At 41.1% G+C, this 22,420-nt stretch overlaps 1 protein-coding gene across 2 annotated transcripts in view; it reads left to right on the top strand.

The window, feature by feature from the left end:
* Positions 1–14,722, top strand: part of MAP3K20 (mitogen-activated protein kinase kinase kinase 20) — a 191,095-nt gene extending 176,373 nt beyond the window's left edge. Inside the window, exons 17-20 of one of the 2 annotated variants that reach the window (XM_010377577.2) lie at positions 5,863–5,979; positions 8,272–8,346; positions 10,907–11,057; positions 13,496–14,722. In XM_010377577.2, the coding sequence (XP_010375879.1) occupies positions 5,863–5,979; positions 8,272–8,346; positions 10,907–11,057; positions 13,496–14,196 (1,044 nt within the window). In that variant the 3' untranslated portion in view covers positions 14,197–14,722. The remainder of the gene's footprint in view (positions 1–5,862; positions 5,980–8,271; positions 8,347–10,906; positions 11,058–13,495) is intronic. The other variant, XM_010377578.2, reaches the window with a different exon arrangement.
* The last annotated feature ends 7,698 nt before the right edge of the window (positions 14,723–22,420 follow it).

The following is a 22,420-nucleotide window of genomic DNA, read 5'->3' as shown; positions in this document are numbered from 1 at the left end:
CAGTCAAATTACCTCATCTCTCTGTGCTTTGGTTTCCTCATCCAAGATAAGGCTCTCTGGCTGCCAGTCATACGTAATCCCTCCAGACATCTGGTGCTGCTTCTTAGTAGTGCTGAATCAGAATATGTGGAAGCAAGAAGGTCAGAATTGGTGTTATATGATCCATCTATATATGAAGATATGAATTTATTCCTTCTTTGATTCATTTCACGAAACTGGCCATTGTTAAGTTGCCGCTTGGGCTGCATCTTCTCTTTTTCATCTCTGATCACTCCCTGGTATCCGAGTGATTCCCAGCCCCCTGCATGCCCAGACTCCTGCCCAAGTGAGATGCGCTGACCCAGCCTGCCCACTCCAGCAGGGTCCCTCTCCTAGCCCACTCTTTACACCTTCCGCCCATCAAAGCTACCTTGTTCTCTGTCCCATTCCCTTTTATGGCTCCTAGATGACAAACCAGCTAATCTAGTAAACTAATTGGAGCTGTGTTGGTGACCATATTGGTAATAATGATAATTATTCCTTTTTGAGCTTCTAATTCGGTTCTGGCACAATGCTGGGAACTGCATTTACATTATCTTATTTAATCTTCACACGACACAACAATCCACTTCTGAGTAAAGAACGCTGAGGTTCAGAAAGGTTACATAAGTTGGCTATGGTTGGGGGTAAAAGGGACAAAACCGGGATTCAGGCCCAGGTAGTCAAACTTTAAATTTGTGATCTTGCCCCACCTTGCCCCACAATGTTCCGCTCGTAATGACTTAATGTATGGCTTTTTCCCATACCGTTTCCATTTTAATAGGAATCATCAACATCTTAGTAAAAGGAGTGAATACCAGGAGCATCTCAGGCTACCAGGGTGAGATGGTTTTGAAAAAAGAGTACTTTGCAGTTCCCATAGGACCTCAGGATAGAGAGCTGTTTGCTTTTGAGAGTTGTTCACAGACATTCAAAGTGACCCTTGAATATTTCTAATTCAAAAATCAGTACCCACATTTCTAACACTCACCTTAAGCCAAAATCAATAGTTTACCTGGGCCAGGTGCAGCTGCTCCTGCCTGTAATCCCAGCAATTTGTGAGGCTGAGGCAGGAGGACCACTTGAGCCCAGGAGTTCCAGACCAGCCTGGACAACATAGTGAGACTTCATCTCTACAAAGAATGAAGGCAAAATTAGCCAGGCATGGAGACACATGCCTGTGGTCCCAGCTACTTGGCAGGCTGATGTGGGAAGATCGCTTGAGCCCAGGAAATTGATGCTGCAGTGAGCTGAGATTGCACCACTGCCCTCCAGCCTGGGTGACAGAGTAAGAACCTGTCTCCAAAAAAAAAAAAAAAAAAATGGTGAATGGTTTTAAAATCAGAGTCCACTGGGCCAGGCACGGTGGCTCACGCCTGTAATCCCAGCACTTTGGGAGGCCAAGGCGGGTGGATCACGAGGTCGGGAGATAGAGACCATCCTGGCTAACATGGTGAAACCCTCTCTCTACTAAAAATACAAAAAATTAGCCGGGCATGGTGGCGGGCGCCTGTAGTCCCAGCTACTCGGGAGGCTGAGGCAGGAGAATGGCGTGAACCCAGGAGGTAGAGCTTGCAGTGAGCCGAGATTGCACCACTGCACTCCAGCCTGGGCAACAGAGTGAGACACCATCTCAAAAATAAAAAAATAAAAAAATCATCAGGGTCTACTGTGCCCAATACCTGGTCCCTGTCACAGCCAAGGTACTGAAAAGGTTGCAAATATCTAAGTAAAACCCTATATTAGGCTCACAAACTTGTGGAATTGTTATTTTTAGTGATGTTATTGATGACTTAATTCATTTTATTTGTAATGATAGCCTTTTCCGTGGTTGATCAGTTAAGAACTGGTTACATGGCATCTCAATGTCTGCAGCGTGTCCAGTCCAATTCAATAACCATTTGAATCCCAGAGTTGTGGACAATCCTCATTGACAATTTATGACTAACAAAATGGCAAAAACGTTAAGGATACCTTAGGCTAATTTGAAACTGAGCAGAATATAAGGAATTCCATTACTTTATTTGTGGATTACTTTTGTTAACTAGGCAACAATGATATCATAGATGCCCTGAAGATGCCTGGAGTTAGGTCAGGCCATTGTCAAATTGATTTTATGATTTACATGGGCCCTGCATGTTGGAGCATATTCTCTTTCTCTCTTACCCAGCTTTGTAACAAGCAGAACCTACTTTTTAGTGAAATGCATGATGGCCTCCTTGTCTTATGACTTCCTTGAGTATAGTTTTGTTCCTTCTGTAGCTACCTTCTTTTATGGTTCAGGTAAAAGTCTTTCTTTAGTAGAAGAGAAAAAGGGAATTTAAAAATAAAAGGTCTCTAACCCTATTATTTGGATCAGTGTTTCTCCAAGCTGGACTTTGGGGAGCAGGGAAGCAGTTGCTGCAAGGAGAATGATGGCCACTAGCTTTCTGGGTTGTATCAGCGAAATCTTCTCTGGTCCTTCTTCTGCCTGTCTGTTGTCCATGGCTGGACCCATTTATGGAGCTGGACAAAACCATCCAGCAGGTTCACCTGCTACCTCTCCTGCTTGTCTGTCCCTATTAGTATCTCCTCCAGCTTTGGAGTCATGCAGCCTTGTGCTGATGTCAACCACATATTGGTCATGAAACCCTAGGAAAGTTATTTAATCTGTCTGAACCTCATTTTTCTCATTCATCTAAAGGGAAAATAGTCCTGACTTTCAGGGTTCTGATGGATATCCAATAAAATAGCATGGTATAAGTGCCCAGCGACATGCCTAGAGCATAGTAAGCGCTCCACAGATGTGAGTTCCCCTCCTGTCAGCCGCTCCTTCACACAGAGCTGTTCTGACAGTGTGCAGAGGAGGGTCTGATTTACAGCTTGAGGTCATGGGGGAGCTCTCTGGTTAGGAGATGAGAGTGAAGCAGGGGAAGTTCAGGCATTTTCATGCCGTTCAAGCTCTTTTGACTGTGCTTTTGACTAACTTAATTCCCAAACTTGACAGGCAAAAGAAACTGAACTAAGTAAACTCATCTCTTCTAAGGCTTTTTATCCCAGCTGCTGCCTTGAGAAGGTTCTTGCTATTTCAGAGAAGAGCAATCATGACACCAAACAGTCATTATCCTGCCCAGTTATCTCAGAACCCACGTTGCCTGGGTAGCAGTGGCTCCAAAACAAAGAAATACTGAGAGATTTGTCAATTCTGAGAAACTAATTTGACTTACGTTAGCCAAGAGCCAGGTTTTCATTTTATTGAATAGACCTTTTCCTTCACTAATTGGCTCTCCATTTTGTGAATGTGGCTGGGCAAAGAGGGTCAGACATGGACCCTGCTTGGTTTGCAATTCATCTAGAGGCTTTCCTAAAACATCAGGCACCCCAGCTTCCTGTTGAAGCCAACAGGTTTTCAACAGCCTCTTTGTTGATGCCTTTCCATAAGAATGATGTCTGAGCTTGCTCTAGGAAACATTCCAGGTCCACTCTGATTTATGAGGGCACTTTCCAGTTTCAGCATGTAAGGTGCTTGGTACATTAGCCTTAATCCTCAGGATTCTTCATTCTTCAATAAACACAGAGCCAGGAGCAATGGCTCATGCCTCTATCCCAGCTACTTGGGAAGCTGAGGTGGGAGGATTGCTTGAGACCAAGTGTTCAAGACCATCTTGGGCAACACAGCAACATACTATCTCTAAAAAGGAAATTTAAAAAAATAGGTAGATAGACAGACAGACAGAATGTGCATTTATGGTCCAGGGGTCAAATTTGGTACAAAGACATGAGTTTATTTTCCTTTGTTTATCCCCATTTTTATTATTAAATTATTTATACAGCAGAGTTGAAGTAATTTTACAGTGAACCCTCATAGCCCCCATTCAACCATTAACATTTTACTATACTTGGCTTATCACATATACTTGGTTTATCCATCTACCCCTCTCTCTAGCCATCCATCAATCTTTATTTTTTGATACATTTCAAATTAATTTGCAGACATCAGTATACTTCCTCCTAAATATTTCAGTGTGCTAGAATAAGAAATGCAGTTCAGGTGCAGTGGTTTATACCCGTAATCCCAGCACTTTGGGAGGCTGAAGTGGGAGGATCACTTAAGCCCAGGAATTTGAGACGAGCTTGAGCAACAACATAGAGAAACCCCAGCTCTACAAAAAATTAAAAACAAGAAAATGTTAGCTGAGCATGATGGCACGTACTTGTGGTCCCAGCTGCTTAGGAGACTGAAGTGGGAAAATCGCTTGAGCTTGGGAGGTCAAGACTGCAGTGAGTGGAGATCATGCTACCCATACTCCAGCCTGGGTAACAGAGCAAGACCCCTTCTCAAAAAAATTGTTTTAATAATCACTATAAAATTAATTAAAAAGAGAAATACACAGATTTAAAATGTACATTCACTGAGTTTTGACCAATGCATGCACCTGTGTAACCCAAACCTCTATCAGTAGAGCACTGCTACCCCCAGAAAGTTTCCTCATACCCCTTGTAAGTCCCCATCTGCAGAAGCAAGCACCCTTCTGAATTTTTCTATCATTAATTAGTTTTGTCTGTTCTAGAATATCATATAAATGGAATCATTAGGTTGTTCTTTTTTTCTATATACTTCTTTCACTCACCATAATGTTTTTGAGATTTATCCAAGTTGTTGCATGCATCAGTAATGTCTTCCTTTGTATTGCTAAGTAATATTCCATTCTATGAATATATCACAGTTGATCCATTCTCATTTTGATGGATGCTTGGCTTGTTTCAAGTTTCCTAGTTAACATGATAAAGCTGCTAAGAACATACCTAGGCAAGTCTTTTTTCATTTCTCTTGGGTAAATACCTAGGAGTAGAATTTCTGGGTCATAGAATAGGCATAGATTTGGTTTTATAATAAATTATCAAAATTTTTCTGAAGCAGTTGTACCATTTCCCATCAACAATGTATTAATATTAATATGAGAGTTCCAGTAACTCTAAATCTTAGCCAACATTTGATGTTATCAGTCAGCTCTTCTAATGGGTGTATAGTGGTGCCTCATTGTGGTTTTAATTTGCATTTTCCTGTTAATGAATGATGTAAAGCACTTTTCCATTATATGGTGATTTTATTAAAAATTTAATTAACATACCATTGTTTAAAAATCAAGAGTTTTACATAAGGATCCTAATTCTCAGCTGTTCATGAAATATTAAAGGACCTAGCAAAACTGGGCTCATATTTCCACATGGGAACAATCAACAGAAGTCACGAAGTAGCTGTGCCTTTAGGGGAACTGTTCTTTGGTTTCCCAGAGTCCCTCACCCACCCCATAACTCCCTAGTTGTCCATTATCATTTATCAACACATTTGCACTGTTGTTTTCCTTCTTGTTAAGAGGAAAGTGAGAGTTTCTTGAACCCACATCATTATCAATCTAGGAAGATTAAAGGTGGATCAAGAGGACCTTATATTTCAAGAAAAGTAGAAAACCACATTTCTTTGCGGTAATGAAAAAATGTTCCTACAATGTTTAATATGTAAATTAAATGAGTCGATTTTAAAAGGTTGCCACTTAAAGCTTATAAGGAAACTGCCTGGCTTTACTCCTTTTTATTATCTGCCTGGTCTCTTCAGGATTTTGAGTTTGTAACTCCTATAATAGAGCACTTAAAACTGACACATTATGTCTCAAGGCTGCACTAACTGGGGCTTATTTAGATATGCATAGGAATCTAATTTCATGTCCTTTTACTGAAAAAGGAAAAAAAAAAAAGCCACTCCAATAATACTTCATTTAGAATATTTTATGTGTTATGAAACATTGAGACTAAAAAAAAATTGTTTCACTTTCTCAAATTATATAATTTTGTTTTTAATTCCAGGATTGTAAGTGGAAAATGTATATGGAGATGGATGGGGATGAAATTGCAATAACCTACATAAAAGATGTGACATTCAACACTAACCTACCTGATGCGGAGATTTTAAAGATGACAAAGGTAGGGTTCTATTTACGGCTTAAAAGCTCTTTTGAATTCACAGATATCAAACAAAGACATTAAAATACCCCAGCAGTGTGCTTTTGTGCTTGTCCATGCTCACATCAGCTCAGCCTCGAGCTGGCTGTTGAAAGGCACATTTTATTTAGCAGATTGAGATCATAATAGGTTTTTGTTAAAATTCCACTTATGCTGTGTGAACTAAAAAGCACTGCAAAGAGGTATCATTTAATTGTTTAAAAATTTTTTTCTTCTATATTTCTTTATGCTTACTCTGTCATTTATTAAAGGAAGGAAAATGTGAACAATGAAAATATTTACTTCAAATTTTGAGTACTTTTAAACTTTGGAAAACTTATACTTTCTTGGTTGAGAAAGACTTTCTTGGTTGAGGTCAATTCCCTGAAGGACTGAGATGAGGTTAATTATGAGGCACACATTGAAGTCTTAATGGCTTCCTTAAGTCCACACTATGAATTCCTGGAGTGACTAGAAAGCATGCTACTACTCCAGGGCCAGTGGGAAGCATGCTGAGGAAAACACTGAAGAAAGACTTGCGGAAATGCTTAGCTCGCTCCTCAAAATGGAAAAAAAATTCAATTCTGTCCCAATCATACTGGAAAAATACATATGAGACTTCAGTTGTAGAAGGTCAACAACTTCAGGTGAATAACCATGAAGTCAACAGGACAGTCACCCTGGCCTCACATAATCCGCTAACTGTGATACACTATTAACCAGGCCTTTGGTTTCAGTGAAGAAAGTGGGGCTTGTAGCAAAGAACCCAGGTACAAACATAAGTAGGGAACTAAAATGGTTCTTCAAAGACATGCATTAGAGAGAACACATTGCTTTAGAGAGAAAACATTGTAAATGTGTTCTCTTCATAGGCATTAGAATGCTAAACAACCAAGTCATTTTAATTTACAAGTGGACATCAAGCAGATTGATTTGATATTCATTGTTGGATTCCACTGTGTATCTAGGAGTTATTTCCATGGCATTATTTATCTGTAAGGGTTATGACTTGGTTTTACCTTTTTCTTATTTTGTTGGGACATAATATGTTGTCTTGAAGACTGGAAAGATATTTTCTTTCTTCCCCACCCATGCCGTGGAGTTGTAAAACTGAATATAAGTGTTTCTGCTATCATGCCATACATACGAAATCACACAGCAACATTAACAGGCTTATAGGAAAACTAGAACTGGGACAGACCAATCAAAAGTTATAGAATTTTTAAACATCAACAGAAACAATAACAATCCTAATTTAAAACAAATAAACAACAACAACAACAAAAAACTAGCCCAGGTTGGGTGCAGTGGCTCATACCTGTAATCCCTGCACTTTGGGAGGCTGAGGTGAGCAGATCACTTGAGACCAGGAGTTGGAGACCAGCCTGGACAACATAGTGAAACCCCGTCTCTACTAAAAATACAAAAAATGAGCCAGGTGTGGTGGCGTGCTCCTGTAATCCCAGCTATTTGAGAGGCCAAGGCTTGAGAATCACTTGAACCTGGGAGGAAGAGTTTGCAATGAGCCAAGATTGCGCCTCTACACTCCAGCCTGGGCAACAGAGTGAGACTCAGTCTCAAAGAAAACCTAGCCCAGCTAAATCTCTATCACATTTTCTTTGAACCCAGCTCACGGTCAGTCATTCCTTTGCAGCCTTAAACCTGAAGTGAAAGGGGGATGGGAAGAGAGTGCAGCTTATTTCTGAGGCTGTTTTCATCATAATTAAAATAGTATCAAAGGCACAGGCTTCCTCACTAATCCTTTGTTTTAATATAGTGGGAAAACATAACCATGGTTTCTTCATGTGTATGTGCAGCTTTGCTGGATAGTGTGATGTTATGGAAAGCAGAGTGATTGTTGAAGCCACTGAACCAGCCACGGCTTTACTCAAGGAAAGCACTTCTGGGTCTTCTCATATTGCTATGGATTTCTCTTAACTGTGGGAAAGTTTTCCAACTGATGCTTCAAACTTTAGCATGAATTAATGACATAATGATAGGACTGAGTGATAGCAAATGTTATATCGGAAAAGAAGATTGTGGGAGGCCGTGACTAGCTATTTACAAATACACAAAAGGATGTCTTATGAAAAGCAAAACTCCAAACATTCGCATGTTGTGAGTGATCACATGAGAACCAACAAGGCTTTCATGATAATCTGATGTTATGCCCCTGTTTGCTAACTGTGTATGGCACAACTGGCCTCAAAGAAACATACTATAGTAGAGCAGACTGTGTTATGGTACTACACCATCCTAACTTTTGTTTTTCAGCCACCATTTGTAATGGAGAAGTGGATTGTAGGAATAGCAAAAAATCAGACTGTGGAGTGCACTGTCACATATGAGGTAAGCTCTGGGGGCAAGAGGCTGGTGGCCCCACCAACAGTGAATGAATATAAATTTATCTGTTACCTCAGAGCATATAATTTATTGGAATGTATTGGGAGATAAACCAACCATCATGACCATGGGAAGATCAATATAATTTATCTAACAACATGTTGGGAAGAAAAGAGAACAGGATAAACTTACCCAGATAGAGACTGAGGTAGTGCTTCATTCATTCATTAGTTATGGACTGAACACCTTCTGTATACCATGTCAGATGTTTGGTATTAGGGATACTAATACTTAATACTAATTTTTTTTTAAGTCAACAAGATCTTTGTGGCTGGTGGGACATACACCTTACAAGGTACATAAACCTGGTGGGAGTGGGTGGAAGGCAACAGTTATAGTACAGTCTTGGTACTCCTGGAGATATTAGTGTGCACCCACCACCAAAGGGACATGCATTTCATTCATTCATCCAGTTCGTTCATTCAAGAAACATTTATTAAGGATCTACTATGAACCAGGCACTGTTACAGGTGCTTATACCAGTTTGATCACACTAACTTCATGTAAATCAATACTGAAAAATATCAGCCAGGTGCAGTGGCTCACACCTGTAATCTCAGCACTTTGGGAGGCTGAGGTGGGCAGATCACTTGAGCCCAAGGGTTTGAGACCAGCCTGGGCAACATTATGAAACCCTATCTCTACAAAAAATACAAAAAACAGCCGGGTGTGGTGGCACATGTCTGTGGCCCCAGCTACTCGGGAGGTTGAGGTGGGGGGATTGCTTGAGCCCAGGAGGTTGAGGCTGCAGTGAGCCAAGATCACATCACTGCACTCCAGCCTGGGTGGCACAGTCAGACCCCTGTCTCCAGGAAAAAAAAAAAAAAAATACTGAAAGATATTATTATCCTCATTTTGCAGATAGGAAAAACAGGCTCAGAGAGATGAAAGGAAGGCCTGAGGTATGAGGTACTCACTGACAGAATTGTTGAAGTCACTTCCATGTTTTCTAACTATAAAAAAATACCTTCTGCTCTTCCCTGGCTACCCTGTTAGCTCCCAGTGGCTGCAGTAAGATGAAGTCCACTTCAAAGAGGACTTTGTGAATGTGGCATTTTGATAGTTTCCTCGGCTGCCAGGATTTGGCTTTTCAGTATTAGAAATACAAACTCTGGGCCAGGCATGGTGGCTCATGCCTGTAATCCCAGCACTTTGGGAGACTGAGGCAGGTGGATCACCTGAGGTCAGGAGTTCGAGACTAGCCTGGTCAACATGGTAAAACCTCATCTCTACTAATAATACAAAAATTAGCTGGGCATGGTGGTGCATGCCTATAATCCCAGCTACTCAGGAGACTGAGGCAGGAGAATCGCTTGAACCCAGGAGGCGGAGGTTGCGGTGAGTCAAGATTGCGCCATTACACTCCAGCCTGGGAGACAAGAGCAAAACTCTGTCTCAAAAAAAAAAAAAAAAAAAAAAAAAAACAACTCTGGCCAGGCTGGAAGCCAAAAAGGTTTACAGCAGTTATTTATCCTCACCTGCTGAGGTGCACAGGTTGTCAGGCATCTGAGAAGAAGTTACATTATTTGTCAAAGCATTGCTTGCAAGGTGCAAAACCCAAACAAAAGAGGCTGGTTGGTCTTGAGGAACTTGGAATCTAGACTAGACTATTCTAAAGTCTGTTAACTGGTCCTCACTACCCAGGAAAAGCCTTCTTGTTAGTAATCGGACAATTAGAACAACCAGATTCTATCTCTGCCTGCCTTAGATAGTTTTGGAGATAGCACACCCAGTTCTCTTTTTCTTCTTCTCTCTCCCTCCTCCTTCTTTTTTAGACCTCATGATGATATGCCACTTTTGTCTGGGTTTCTCACTTCAGAGTTTTTAAAAACAGATTTCCCTAACCATATTGAATCCTGGAGACTCTTTAACTGACATTGATTGGTGACAGCTAGTGAGGAGGGAGATTTCAGGACAAGATGTGTCTTGACCTAGTGTCCTCTTCCTGGTCCCCATTTCTTACTTCTTGATCCTGTCTCACTTTTGCCTCTGAGACCGCTCCCCCTCCATGTAGGTGATTTGCCCCATCACATTCATTCAGTTCCCTTGATGATCTGAATTCACTCTTAGGCAAACATGGTGCTCACATTTTCATTTATTCAACAAAATATCTGTCTTCAAGTACTATAAACAGAAGAGGTAAATTTTTATTTCTTATTAAACAAAGAGGTAAGTTGAGATTTGTCAAATATAATAAATTCTGGGAGAAGACAACCATATTTTTAGCTATTATAGTTTACTAAGAAATATATGTTATAATCCATTAGGGAATAAGTGCTATAACCCACTAAGAAATACAGTGGTTAAACATTTTCTTTTCATCAAATGAGCGTATTTGGGCCAACTGTTCAGAATATTTTCCTAGTGCATTATGATAGTGTTCTAAGAAGTGAAATTGAAGTGATATAATAACCTGGATGTCTTTCTTTCCTATTTTATATGTGTTTGTCTATTTGGTTATATGTTTCTTTTTTTTTTTTTTTTTTTTTTTTTTTTTTTTAACCAGAGTGATGTTAGAACTCCAAAAAGCACTAAACATGTCCATTCGATTCAGTGGAGTAGAACAAAACCTCAGGATGAAGTGAAAGCAGTCCAACTTGCCATTCAGACATTATTCACCAATTCAGATGGCAACCCCGGAAGTAGGTCTGACTCAAGTAAGTTAGTGTTCCCGTATTAGATGTGTGCTAGATTCCAGAAACTTAATTATGACATTTTCAGATGATCTGAAGACTCAGAGGATACCACCTCAATCAGTTACGATCTATCTTTGAGCTTCGAGTAGCCGAAAACCCAGTTTCAACTGCCTTACTCCAATAGTTTCCCAAGTGTGGCCCCAGGACCAGCAGCATCGGGATCACCTGTGAACTTACTAGAAATCCAGATCCTCAGGCCCAAACCCAGACTTACTGAATCAGAACTCTGGGGGTAGGACCTGCAATCTGCATTTTAAGGAGCCTTCCCGGTGATTAAGAAGAGCTCTAAAGTCCTTAAACCACTGATTTAAACTGTAATAAAATTTATTATCTTCCATAACAAGAAGTTCAGAGGTAGGGCAGGCTCCAGGTGCAGTAAGATAAGCCGGCTCAACCATATTCAGATAGTGGAATGAACCTTCCCTTCTTTCCGCCCTGCCATGCTCAATAGGCTGCCTGTGCCCTCGGCTCCTCTCCTGTTTACAGTCATCACACAAAGATATGGCAATGTCCAGAGGAAATCCCTACCTGTTCTTATATATAGGAGTAAGGAAAACTTTTCTAGAAACCCCCAAAAGACTACCCCTCACCAATTCTGCTTTGGCCAGAATAGAGCAACTTGTCCATCCCTAAACATAGCATGAGCACATCTGACTTAAACTAATTAAAGTCGATCCCTGGAGCCAGAATGCGGTCAACTCTCCCGATCACATGGCTACATGGAGGGGGTTGGAGACTGAGCAAAATCAGGGTTCTATTGGAAGCCAAAATTCCAGAGAAGTCAATGGGAGGGAAAGAAGGCATTGTGAATCTGTATGATACTGCTCATGTGAAGTATCCACAGTAGTCAAAGTCATAGAAACAGGAAGTAGAAGATAGTTAACAAGTGGGAGTCGGGGGGCAGGGGAGAAGGGAAGGCAAAAGGGCAAAGAGGAACTTAGAGATTAGTGGGTCTAGAGTTTCAGTGTTGCAAGATGAAACAATTATAGAGATCTGTTGCACAACAATGTGAATATACTAACAGTACTGAACTATAGGCTTAAAAATGGCTAGGATGGGCCGGGCGGTGGCTCAAGCCTGTAATCCCAGCACTTCGGGAGGCCGAGGCGGGCGGATCAGAAGGTCAGGAAATCGAGACCATCCTGGCTAACACGGTGAAACCCCGTCTCTACTAAAAATACAAAAAATTAGCCGGGCGAGGTGGCGGGCGCTTGTAGTCCCAGCTACTCCGGAGGCTGAGGCGGGAGAATGGCCTGAACCCGGGAGGCGGAGCTTGCAGTGAGCTGAGATCCGGCCACTGCACTCCAGCCTGGGCGACAGAGGGAGACTGTCTCAAAAAAAAAAAAAGAAGGCTAGGATGGAAAAATGTGGTTGTGACCACAATAAAATACACACATACACACAATAACAACAACAAAAGCAGGCGTTGTGCTGCACTGAAGCCTGGGAGGAGTCTCTGGAATTGTCTGGACAAGTCACTCACCGCAGAGGTATGGGTCACCTGTGCTCAGGCAGTGAGGGAGACAGAGACATGCATGCTCTGATACCCTCCACACGCGTCATCTGTGTGAGCAGAGGGTGGAGTAGCTGAGGAAGCTGAGGCTGGGAGGACCACCCAGGAGCTCCAGTAACATTGTTCAGGCTTGGGGGTAAACAGCAAAGATCTCAGGTGTGAGGAACTTGCTTATTCACTGAAATATAACTTACTAAATGGTCCTTGTCAATTCCCCATTTTCTTTTATCTTAACTTCTTCCTACTTGCCAACGCAGCTTCATTTTTTTATGCTGAAAATACTTCTTATTCCCAAGCCTCAGGATCTCTCCTCTGGACACATGAACGGTCTTTCTTTCAAACAATCTCTAGCTGTCTCAACCTTCAGAGCCTCATTTATTTTATCTGCATTTAGGGTCCTTGAGGTTTTAAAAGTGCAGGTTGCAAAAAAAACCTTTTGTTTACTAAACTTGCCCCTGCTACCTGAACATACTTTCTAGAAGTGAGAACACAACTATGTAGGAAGAAGATGGGATTTAGATGCAGGACTTGGTATTATTGACTGAGTGATCTTGGGCAAGTTATTTGACCTCCCAAGCTTCCTCATTTATAGAATAAGACTATTAGTGTTTACCTAAGAAGATTATTGAGAGGATTAAATCAGATAGTGGAAGGAAAGCCCATGGAACAATGCCAAGCACATAGCATAGATTGACTAAGTGTAAATGTCCTTATTTTGTAAAGTATTTGTAATAAAGGAAATGTCCTTATACGTAGCCTAGAATTTCTATGAATGGTAAAGCTTAGAGCATCCCAAACAGCCTTGAATTATCCTAAAACAGGCGTATGAATTAGGCATGCAGCTTTACTGTGGCTTCAAAGATGCTCATTTCCATTTCTCCCGCAGGTGCTGATTGCCAGTGGTTAGATACTCTGAGGATGCGGCAGATTGCATCCAACACTTCTTTACAGCGTTCCCAGAGCAATCCTATTCTGGGGTCACCATTCTTCTCATACCTTGATGGCCAGGATTCCTATGCTGCTGCTGTGAGACGGACCCAGGTGCCCATTAAGTATCAACAGATTACACCTGTGAACCAGTCCAGAAGCTCCTCTCCTACCCAGTATGGACTGACCAAAAACTTCTCTTCCCTGCATCTCAGCTCTAGGGACAGTGGCTTTTCCAGTGGCAATACTGACACCTCTTCAGAGAGGGGTCGATACTCAGACAGAAGCAGGAACAAATATGGACGTGGTAGTATATCACTCAATTCTTCTCCTAGAGGAAGATACACTGGAAAAAGTCAGCATCCCACTCCTTCAAGAGGAAGATATCCCGGAAAGTTCTACAGGGTTTCTCAGTCAGCACTCAATCCTCACCAGTCGCCTGACTTCAAGAGAAGCCCTAGAGACCTCCACCAACCCAACATCATACCAGGGATGCCTTTGCACCCTGAGACTGACTCAAGAGCCAGTGAAGAGGAGAGCAAAGTCAGCGAAGGGGGCTGGACAAAAGTGGAATACCGGAAAAAGCCCCACAGGCCCTCTCCCGCCAAAACCAATAAAGAGAGAGCCAGAGGGGACCACCGTGGATGGAGAAACTTTTGATGAATTGAACTACATGAGTTTTTCTAAGCAGGTTAAAAAAAAAAAAAGAAATGTAATGGTTTTTGATAATATGATCCCTTCATATTGAATTAACAAAAAGACAACACTTCCATTTTTGGGATTGGAAAATACCTTTTAATTGAGACTATAGCCAAACCAGGGTCAAAATTATGGATATTGGTTACCCAGTGATCATAACTAGGCTTGAAAATCACTACACGTATTTTCTCCCTTGAGTGAACATTTTTAGAGGAAAGATTATGCCATTTTTTTACCCTAACCACTGATATTCTGGTTAGCAGGGCCAGGATGAGGGTAAGGCAAATAAGGTCAACAAAAAAAAAAACAAATTTTTAGGTAATGACAGAATGAGTGTTACTGATTTTTCCTTTTGACTGAGGATGCAATATGGCCTGGCAAGGCACTGTTACTGATCTTGTCTTTAACATTTATATTTTGTTCATCATAATTTTTTTTCATTTGTTTTATTTTTTAAAATATTGAATTAAAATATCATTTAGCTTGATTGTCGAGTTTTTTGGTTTGGGGTTTTTTGTTGTTTCTTTTTTGTTTTCTTTCTTTCTTCCCCCCCCCCCCCCCGCCTTTTTTTTTTTTTTTTTTTTTTTTTTGATGTCCCCTTAAATTTTGTGCCCAAGACAGGTTCCTCACTCATCTCACCCTTTGGCTCAGCCCTGCTGGTTAGCATTTAGTATTTATTTTAGTAAGATACTTGTGTTTTTATGATGGTCAGAGTTGAACTGATCTGGCTTGTCATTTTTCAGTAATAAAAAAAGTTACTGAATTTAATGTTGATTATGATGCATATCTCATTCCTATACGATTTATCAGAAACCAAAGATTTAAATTGCCTGGATTTGTGGTTCTTTCTCTCCCTAAGTTCCCAGGGACTGCTTTCAAATATTATTTTCTAAATTTCTACAAAGAAGGAGCAAGGAGGATAAAACAACACTCCATAAAGGCCTCTTGGGATGTCAGAAATCTAAAATCTAAAAGAGAACAGACGCAGAGCAAGATAATAACGTCACAAGCTAAAAGCCAGAAAAATTTAAAATTACCAACATCCTTGTTGGAGTCAGACAGTAAATATCAGCCTTGCAGCAAGACAGCTCTGAGCAGCTGTGGGCAAAGAGGTAAACCGGTGGGGGTGCAAGGAGACTGTCTGCAGCTTAGGGCAGAAATGGTGGGATCCAACTTGTGAAATGCTTCATGTTTTACAAACCAAAAAGTCAGGTAGCAACAAACTTATTATATGTCAAATCAATAAATGTTACTTTCAATATTCTGAGATTCTGTGCAACATTCACTAACCCTGTTTAGCATTCACTAAACCCTACATAGGATTCTCAGTGTTCTGTAGAAATCCAAAGGACACTCTTCTAATTCTGTGGATTTGAATTCTTTTTTAAAAGAAGCTGGTCATCAGAGTACATGCATATGTTCTCAGGGTAGCTGCCCTGCTGTGTGTGATACATTACTTGAGGCCTGGTGGGGAAAACTGTATTTCGGTAGCATTAAAGTCAAAGTAGGCGGGGCATGGTGGCTCACACCTGTAATCCCAACACTTTGGGAGACTGAGGCAGGAGGATTCCTTGAGCCCAGGAGTTCAAGGTCAGCCTGGGTCACCAGCCTATCTGGGTCAGATAGGGAGACACCATCTCTACAAAAAAATACAAAAATTAGTTGAGCATGGTGGCATATGCTTGTAGTCCCAGCCACTCAGGAGACTGAGGCAGGAAGATCACTTGAGCCTGGCAGGTCAAGGCTGTAGTAAGACGTGACTGCACTGCAGGCTGGGCAACAGACCAAGACTCTGTCTCGATCAATCAATACTAAAGTCAAAGTTATAGGAAGTGACCTTTATTTACAAGGGAAGTTGTCATCACCTAAACATTGATTCAACAACTTGATTTTCTAAAAGTTTTATTGTGTGCCAAATGCATTTACAAGCAAAGCAATGGGAATGGTGTAATCAGTTCGTGAGGGCCTCTTTTCCATCATGTGTAACCAGCTTCTAAGGTTTTCAGCTCCACCATGATCCTTTCTCATGAAGCTAGCAAGCACAGCCTGTTTTCAATTATTTTTCCATTTTGTCCTTCATTTAAATTTAAAGAAAAGTAGACTAATGCAAAACATGCTATCTTAGTATCATGCTGTTTCTAAATAAGCAATAAAATATTTTCTGTGAGTAGAATTTTTGGATAGATGAACAGTTTTGACTGAGTCACTCTGAAAGGAGTGGAAAGTATGGCCTTAATTGTGAAACAAAATTTGCATTCTGGGGAATTATTGAAGAGTCTAGTTTAAAAGGCACTATAAAAATCATTGCTAGTTTCATGCTACTTTCCTCCATCTTGCTTTCTTCGGTTATGGGGTAGGGAATCCAAGCTGGTAATAAAGTAACTCAATGATCTCAGCCCTATTTAGTGCAGTCAATGACTGCAAAGAGGTTATTCCACCAGCCCACAAAACTGACCACTTCGTAATATCTCACGGAAAAATACTTGTCAGCATCAATGCTCCCAGTCAAAATCAAAGTAAGAACATCTGCAGTCTGCTTCTTGACTGTAAAGAAATAATAAGTTGGATATTCTCTTTTTTTTTTTTTTTTTTTTCTAATGATGTTTATTCACCAAAAGTCACTTGCCAGGTTGAAAGATGAACGTAAGTGAACAGCAAAGCAGGGATTAATGGGATTTTTTTTCCCCCATAAAAATAAATCAGTAGCCAACAATGAGAAACTGTATTAGTTGCAAGGGGTGAGGTTAAGACCAAAAAAAAAAAAGAAGAAGAAAAGAAAAAGGAAAGGGATATTAGGATTAGGAGGAAAAAATTACAGTAGAAACAAATCGAAAGAGTATATCTTGGACGGGGCACCTCTAAATGTGGCAATTTTCCCTCAATAGGCTTCAGAGGTAGTTTGGAAGTACCAAGTCTATAATGGTTGCTACCATAGAGGTGGTCTTTATTCCAGGCAAAGCCCAGACAAAGCAGGATGGTTAGATCTTTGCACAGTCACCGCATTAGCAATACAATGGACCTAGGCTGAATACTTTGATAATTCCAAAACTGTATAGGAGAACTGGGGATTTTTTTTTTTAATCAAGGACTACTTTAGAAAGAAATATAATTATCAATTGTTTTCAGCCAATTTATAATGAACATAGCTCATAAAAATAATAAAAATTAAAATGTAATACTTAAAGCTATTTACAGTAAAATTCAGAACAGTAAAATCTGACCTGGGAAAATGAAGTTCTTACCTGATTTATAGTAACTATAAAGGAAAACTCACAGTGGCAGAACCTATAATTGGTAACATGCAGTATGAATAACAACAAAAAATTGATATGCAACATCTTCATTGTAAAATTTAAATCGAAAAGAATTGATTCCATGGGAAAAAATCAGTACAATAAAAAATGTGGCCAGCGGGCACGGTGGCTCAAGCCTGTAATCCCAGCACTTTGGGAGGCCAAGACGGGCGGATCACGAGGTCAGGAGATGGAGACCATCCTGGCTAACACCGTGAAACCCCGTCTCTACTAAAAAATACAAAAAGCTAGCCGGGCGAGGTGGCGGGCGCCTGTAGTCCCAGCTACTAGGGAGGCTGAGGCAGGAGAATGGCGTAAACCCGGGAGGCCGAGCTTGCAGTGAGCTGAGATCTGGCCACTGCACTCCAGCCCGGGAGACAGAGCGAGACTCCGTCTCAAAAAAAAAAAAAAAAAAAGAAAAGAAAATGTGGCCAGGTGTAGTGGCTCACACCTGTTATCCCAGCACATTGGGAGGCTGAGGCAGGAGGATCCCATAAGCCCAGGAGTTTGAAACATGGGCAACATAATGAGACCCGGTGTCTACAAAATGTACAAAAATTAGTGCGATGTGGTGGCACATGTTTGTAGTCCCAGCTACTGGGGAGGCTGAGGTGGGAGGATCCCTTAAGCCCAGGAGTGTGAGGCTGCAGTGAGCCAAGATCATGCCACTGCACTCCAGCCTGGGTGACAGAGTGGGACCTTGTCTCAAAAAAATAATAATATACAAATGGGAAACAGCATTATGTTGGATAGGAAACCAATCGGGAAATTAAATAGACATAATGACATTCATTCCATGAAATGCTTTCTTGACAAAAACATTTCTCAATATTTATATAATTCAGATCAAAATGTTTTATGTATAGGTAGAGTCAAAATGTCTCCAGGATCAAAACAGTAGGGTCAGAATCTCCAATAGTTCAAAATGGCAGGGTCAAAACATCCTGGATACACCTCAAGGCATTCTGACTGAACTGCAACTTTTCCAATTCAGTTGTACCAAAATATTTTATATTTCATAAGCTTTTTAAGTACCTTCTCTACAATTTATCTTTACACTTCAACAAGTTCGTACAGATGTGGTATGTTTCTACTCTGGCTCTCAGAAACTACTCAGTTTTAAGATGTCATGATGTAGCTGTGCCACCTTGTTCAGGATGTAACCTCCCTGAAATTTTAAATTATAGAGACTGCACTTAGGAGGCATATCAACTCTCTTGCCATCATTGGATCTGAGAAACTACAATGAAGCTGGGGTGCCCTGGGGAAATCAGAGCGAAAGACCTGGACTCAGCTTCTTACTATCTGCTGTTACTGGAACTGGTTTATGAGATGCTAAAGTGGAAAAAGTGCCAAATGTATGGTCAAAACTGTCAAGGCTTTAGTGTACCAGCTGACCAAATATTGCATGACCGAACCCACAGACTTATATGAAGAATGAAGACTTATAACCTCATAGTTCATTCCACACTAAAATGAGGATTAAGTTTCTATAACCTATGTCCCATTACTCAAGTCTACCAGAGAAACTCCTTGCGTACCACCCTGACGAAACTTACTCAGCTTTCAGGGTCCTGCTGAAGTCCTGCCTCCCTGGAGACCTTCCCCGACAGCTCCAGCCACTTCTCCATTCTGCTCCTCTCCAAGGCCCTTTATCAAACACTCTCTGGCACTGTTACTTCACCCTGACAAACCCACTCCCTTGCAGGTGCTCTGTGAGTACAGTGCGGCGCTACCCAAGACCTTGACAATAAGGGAAGTAAGACTAAGCTCTGAGACTTAATTGATGAAATGGCTACAATACCTCCCAGGCATGAAAACATGCTGCAGGTACGAAGCAATCCAAAGAGATCATGAGTCTTTTACAGGCTGTGGTGAGTTGGAACAGCCAGAGCTGGTCATCAGTGGAAGCCTAGAAGAAGGCGACCCATAAAGGAAAAGGTTAGCCACGCTGGGCAAGCGAGACCTTCATGCAGGGCACGACCTGCCCAGTCTCAGGTGGTGGCCCTGTAAACTAGATAATATTATCCAGCATAATCCCTCCCAAAGTGATGCGAGAATCCATTCAGCCTGAGAAATATGTACCTGGTGTCGAGATGGTCCTATAACCCCGCTCCTGTGAACCTCTTTTGCATCACCCCAACAGTGAAGCAACCACACATCACACTGCAGCCACACTGAATTAGCTGCCAAACCCTCCTTTGTCTTCAAAACTTTGTACTCCTTCTCTCCCCCGACCCCCGAACCAGCTGCCCCTGTATTGTCTGCTTAAGTCACCTTTCAGCTCTCTGCTGAGACATTACCACCTCCAGGAAACCTTTCCAGATCCCCATGTCTGAGTCAGGCCCACCCTTGTAGCTCACACAGAAACTTTCAGTTACTCAATCATATTTATCCCCCTCTATTGTAACAAATCTCCCAAGATTTGCTCATCTGTATGCCTCACTGGACTATTGGCTTCATGAAAGCAGGATTGTGCCTGTCTTGATCCCCTGTGTATCTCCAATACATAGTTGATAATCTGTCTCCAATACATAGTTGATAATTTATTTGCTGAATGGATTAATTGATTACCTTATTAATCAGGCTAACACACATCAAATCATCTAAATTCTTGTTCTAATTTCATGTTAATTAAGTGACCTTAACAGAAGTCTGCAATCCAGCTAGGAGTTAGGTCTAATGTTGAAATAATTACCATTCTAATTTTATACATCAGTCTCCTGTGAGCTTTGCTAATGTGAGTTGGCCTCTAAGTACAACTCTGAGACGCTGATTAAGTTTTGGGGTGTATTACTGAGAGCAGATTCTGGGTATGCCAAGGACCCCAAGGGAAAGGCCAGTCTATTTTTCCTAAGAAGCCCCTTGTATCATAATGAACTGTGCTCATTTTCCATTTTGAATTTTGACACCTAGCATAGCACTATAAATGCAAGTTCTCATTAAACAACTGTCACACAAATAAAAAAGAATAGAAATACTATGTATGTTCACACAGTCGTGTGTGACTCTACTGATAGATAAAATATTTTGATCCAAATTATACAAATATCGAGAGATGTTTTTGTCAAGAAAGCATTTCATGGAATGAATGTCATTATGTCAATTTAATTTCCCGATTAGTGTGAAATTCGCACACAGATATGTGTGAAATTCACACATAGTCATGTGAATGTCCTTTTGGACATTCATAGAATCTCACTATTTGGCTTTCCTTTTCGGAGGCCCAAAGTTCTGTCTCTTTAATGAATACAAATTGTTCCTGATCCGAGTGCCCTCTACGGTCCTGCTGTGTCTACTTCTAAAAGTACACAAAGCTTTACTGAAAGTCTGACCTGGCAGTTTTCCTTTCTTTTCTCTTACCCAAAGACACCAGCACCCTCATTAGTTGCCAGATGATGCCTCTTCTGACTGAGACTGGGGGAGGCTTTGTGTTGGTGCGGGGACAATTCAAGATTTGTCAGCTGGTAGTGGCTGATTATCAAGATGTCCAAACTGGCTCCTTTGCTATGTGTAAGCAATTTAATTTTGTGCCTAATTTTAATCTGCAGTGTACTGTATGTCTGCATCTGCTGTGTTAAAGCATTTATTAGCATTTAAAGGGGGAGCTGATGGTATTGATCACTCTTATTAAAACTAAAAACAATCATGTGGCAGTAACTGATGAGCATCTCTTCAGCCACTGAAGTCCCAGCCAAAGTTTATGTACTCAAAACATTGGCAGAAACAGAAAAAGCAATGTTAAAGCAAGAATACAAGTGGCTTCTGTTATAGGTATTTATAGTTGACTACCACCCACCCAACCCTCAGCTTCCCAGATTATAAACTTCTTGAAGGTAGGAAACTTTATTACTGAATTTCTATAACCTGGCTCAGAGTAAGTCCTCAATAAATTTTTGAATGAATGACTAAATTGAAGAAGGAAAGTGAGGCCGGGCACGGTGGCTCACACTTATAATCCCAGCACTTTGGGAGGCTGAGGCAGGTGGATCACCTGAGGTCAGGAATTCGAGACCAGCCTGGCCAACATGGTAAAACCCCATCTCTACTAAAAATACAAAAATTAGTCATGGTGGCGGGCACCTGTTATCCCAGCTATTCAGGAGGCTGAGGCAGGAAAATCACTTGAACCCGGGAGGCAGAGGTTGCAGTGAGCCAAGATCACACCATTGCTCTTCAGCCTGGGCAATAAGAGCAAAACTCCATCTCAAAAAAAAAAAAATAAAATAATAAATAAAAAATAAAAACAAGGAAGGTGAAATACCCAATGCATGTCATATAAACACTCAACAAGAACAACTGTATTTTTCTTACAAATATCATAATAGCTATGTAATTCTATGTAACAAATCACCCCAGAACTTAGTGGTTTAAAATAAGAACAAGCATTTACTATCTCACAGAGTTCCTGTAGGTCAGGAATTCAGGAGTGGCTTAGCTGGCTGGTTCTGGCTTGGGATTCTAATGAAGTATCAATCAAGACATTGACTGGAGCCTCATTCATCTGAAGGCTTGACTGGGGCTGGAGAATCTGCTTCCAAGATGGTCCTCTCAGAGGATGCTGGTGTTTCTAGGAGGCCTCAGCTCCTCACTATGTGGACCTTTCTACATCTTTAAGGATCCTCATGACATGATGGCTGGATTCCCACAGAAAGAGTGATCAGGAAGATAAGGTGAAAGCCACAATATTTATCATGACCTAGCCTCAGAAGTCACACCCAGTCATTTCCATAAGATCCTAGTGTATAGACAGGTATACACAGGTCAACCTACTCAATGTGGGAGGACTGCACAAGGGTACAAACATCAGGAAGTGAGAATTATTGAGGGCAGGGGCTATCATCTCACAGGCTTGCAACCACAGGCACCAGTTAAATATCTGGCCTCCCCAT

The sequence above is a fragment of the Rhinopithecus roxellana genome, chromosome 14 (genome assembly GCF_007565055.1).
Source record: "Rhinopithecus roxellana isolate Shanxi Qingling chromosome 14, ASM756505v1, whole genome shotgun sequence".
Classification (NCBI taxonomy): Eukaryota; Metazoa; Chordata; class Mammalia; order Primates; family Cercopithecidae; genus Rhinopithecus; species Rhinopithecus roxellana.
The sequence above is the reverse complement of the archived record's forward strand: the minus strand, read 5'-3'. Positions and strand labels throughout refer to the sequence as shown.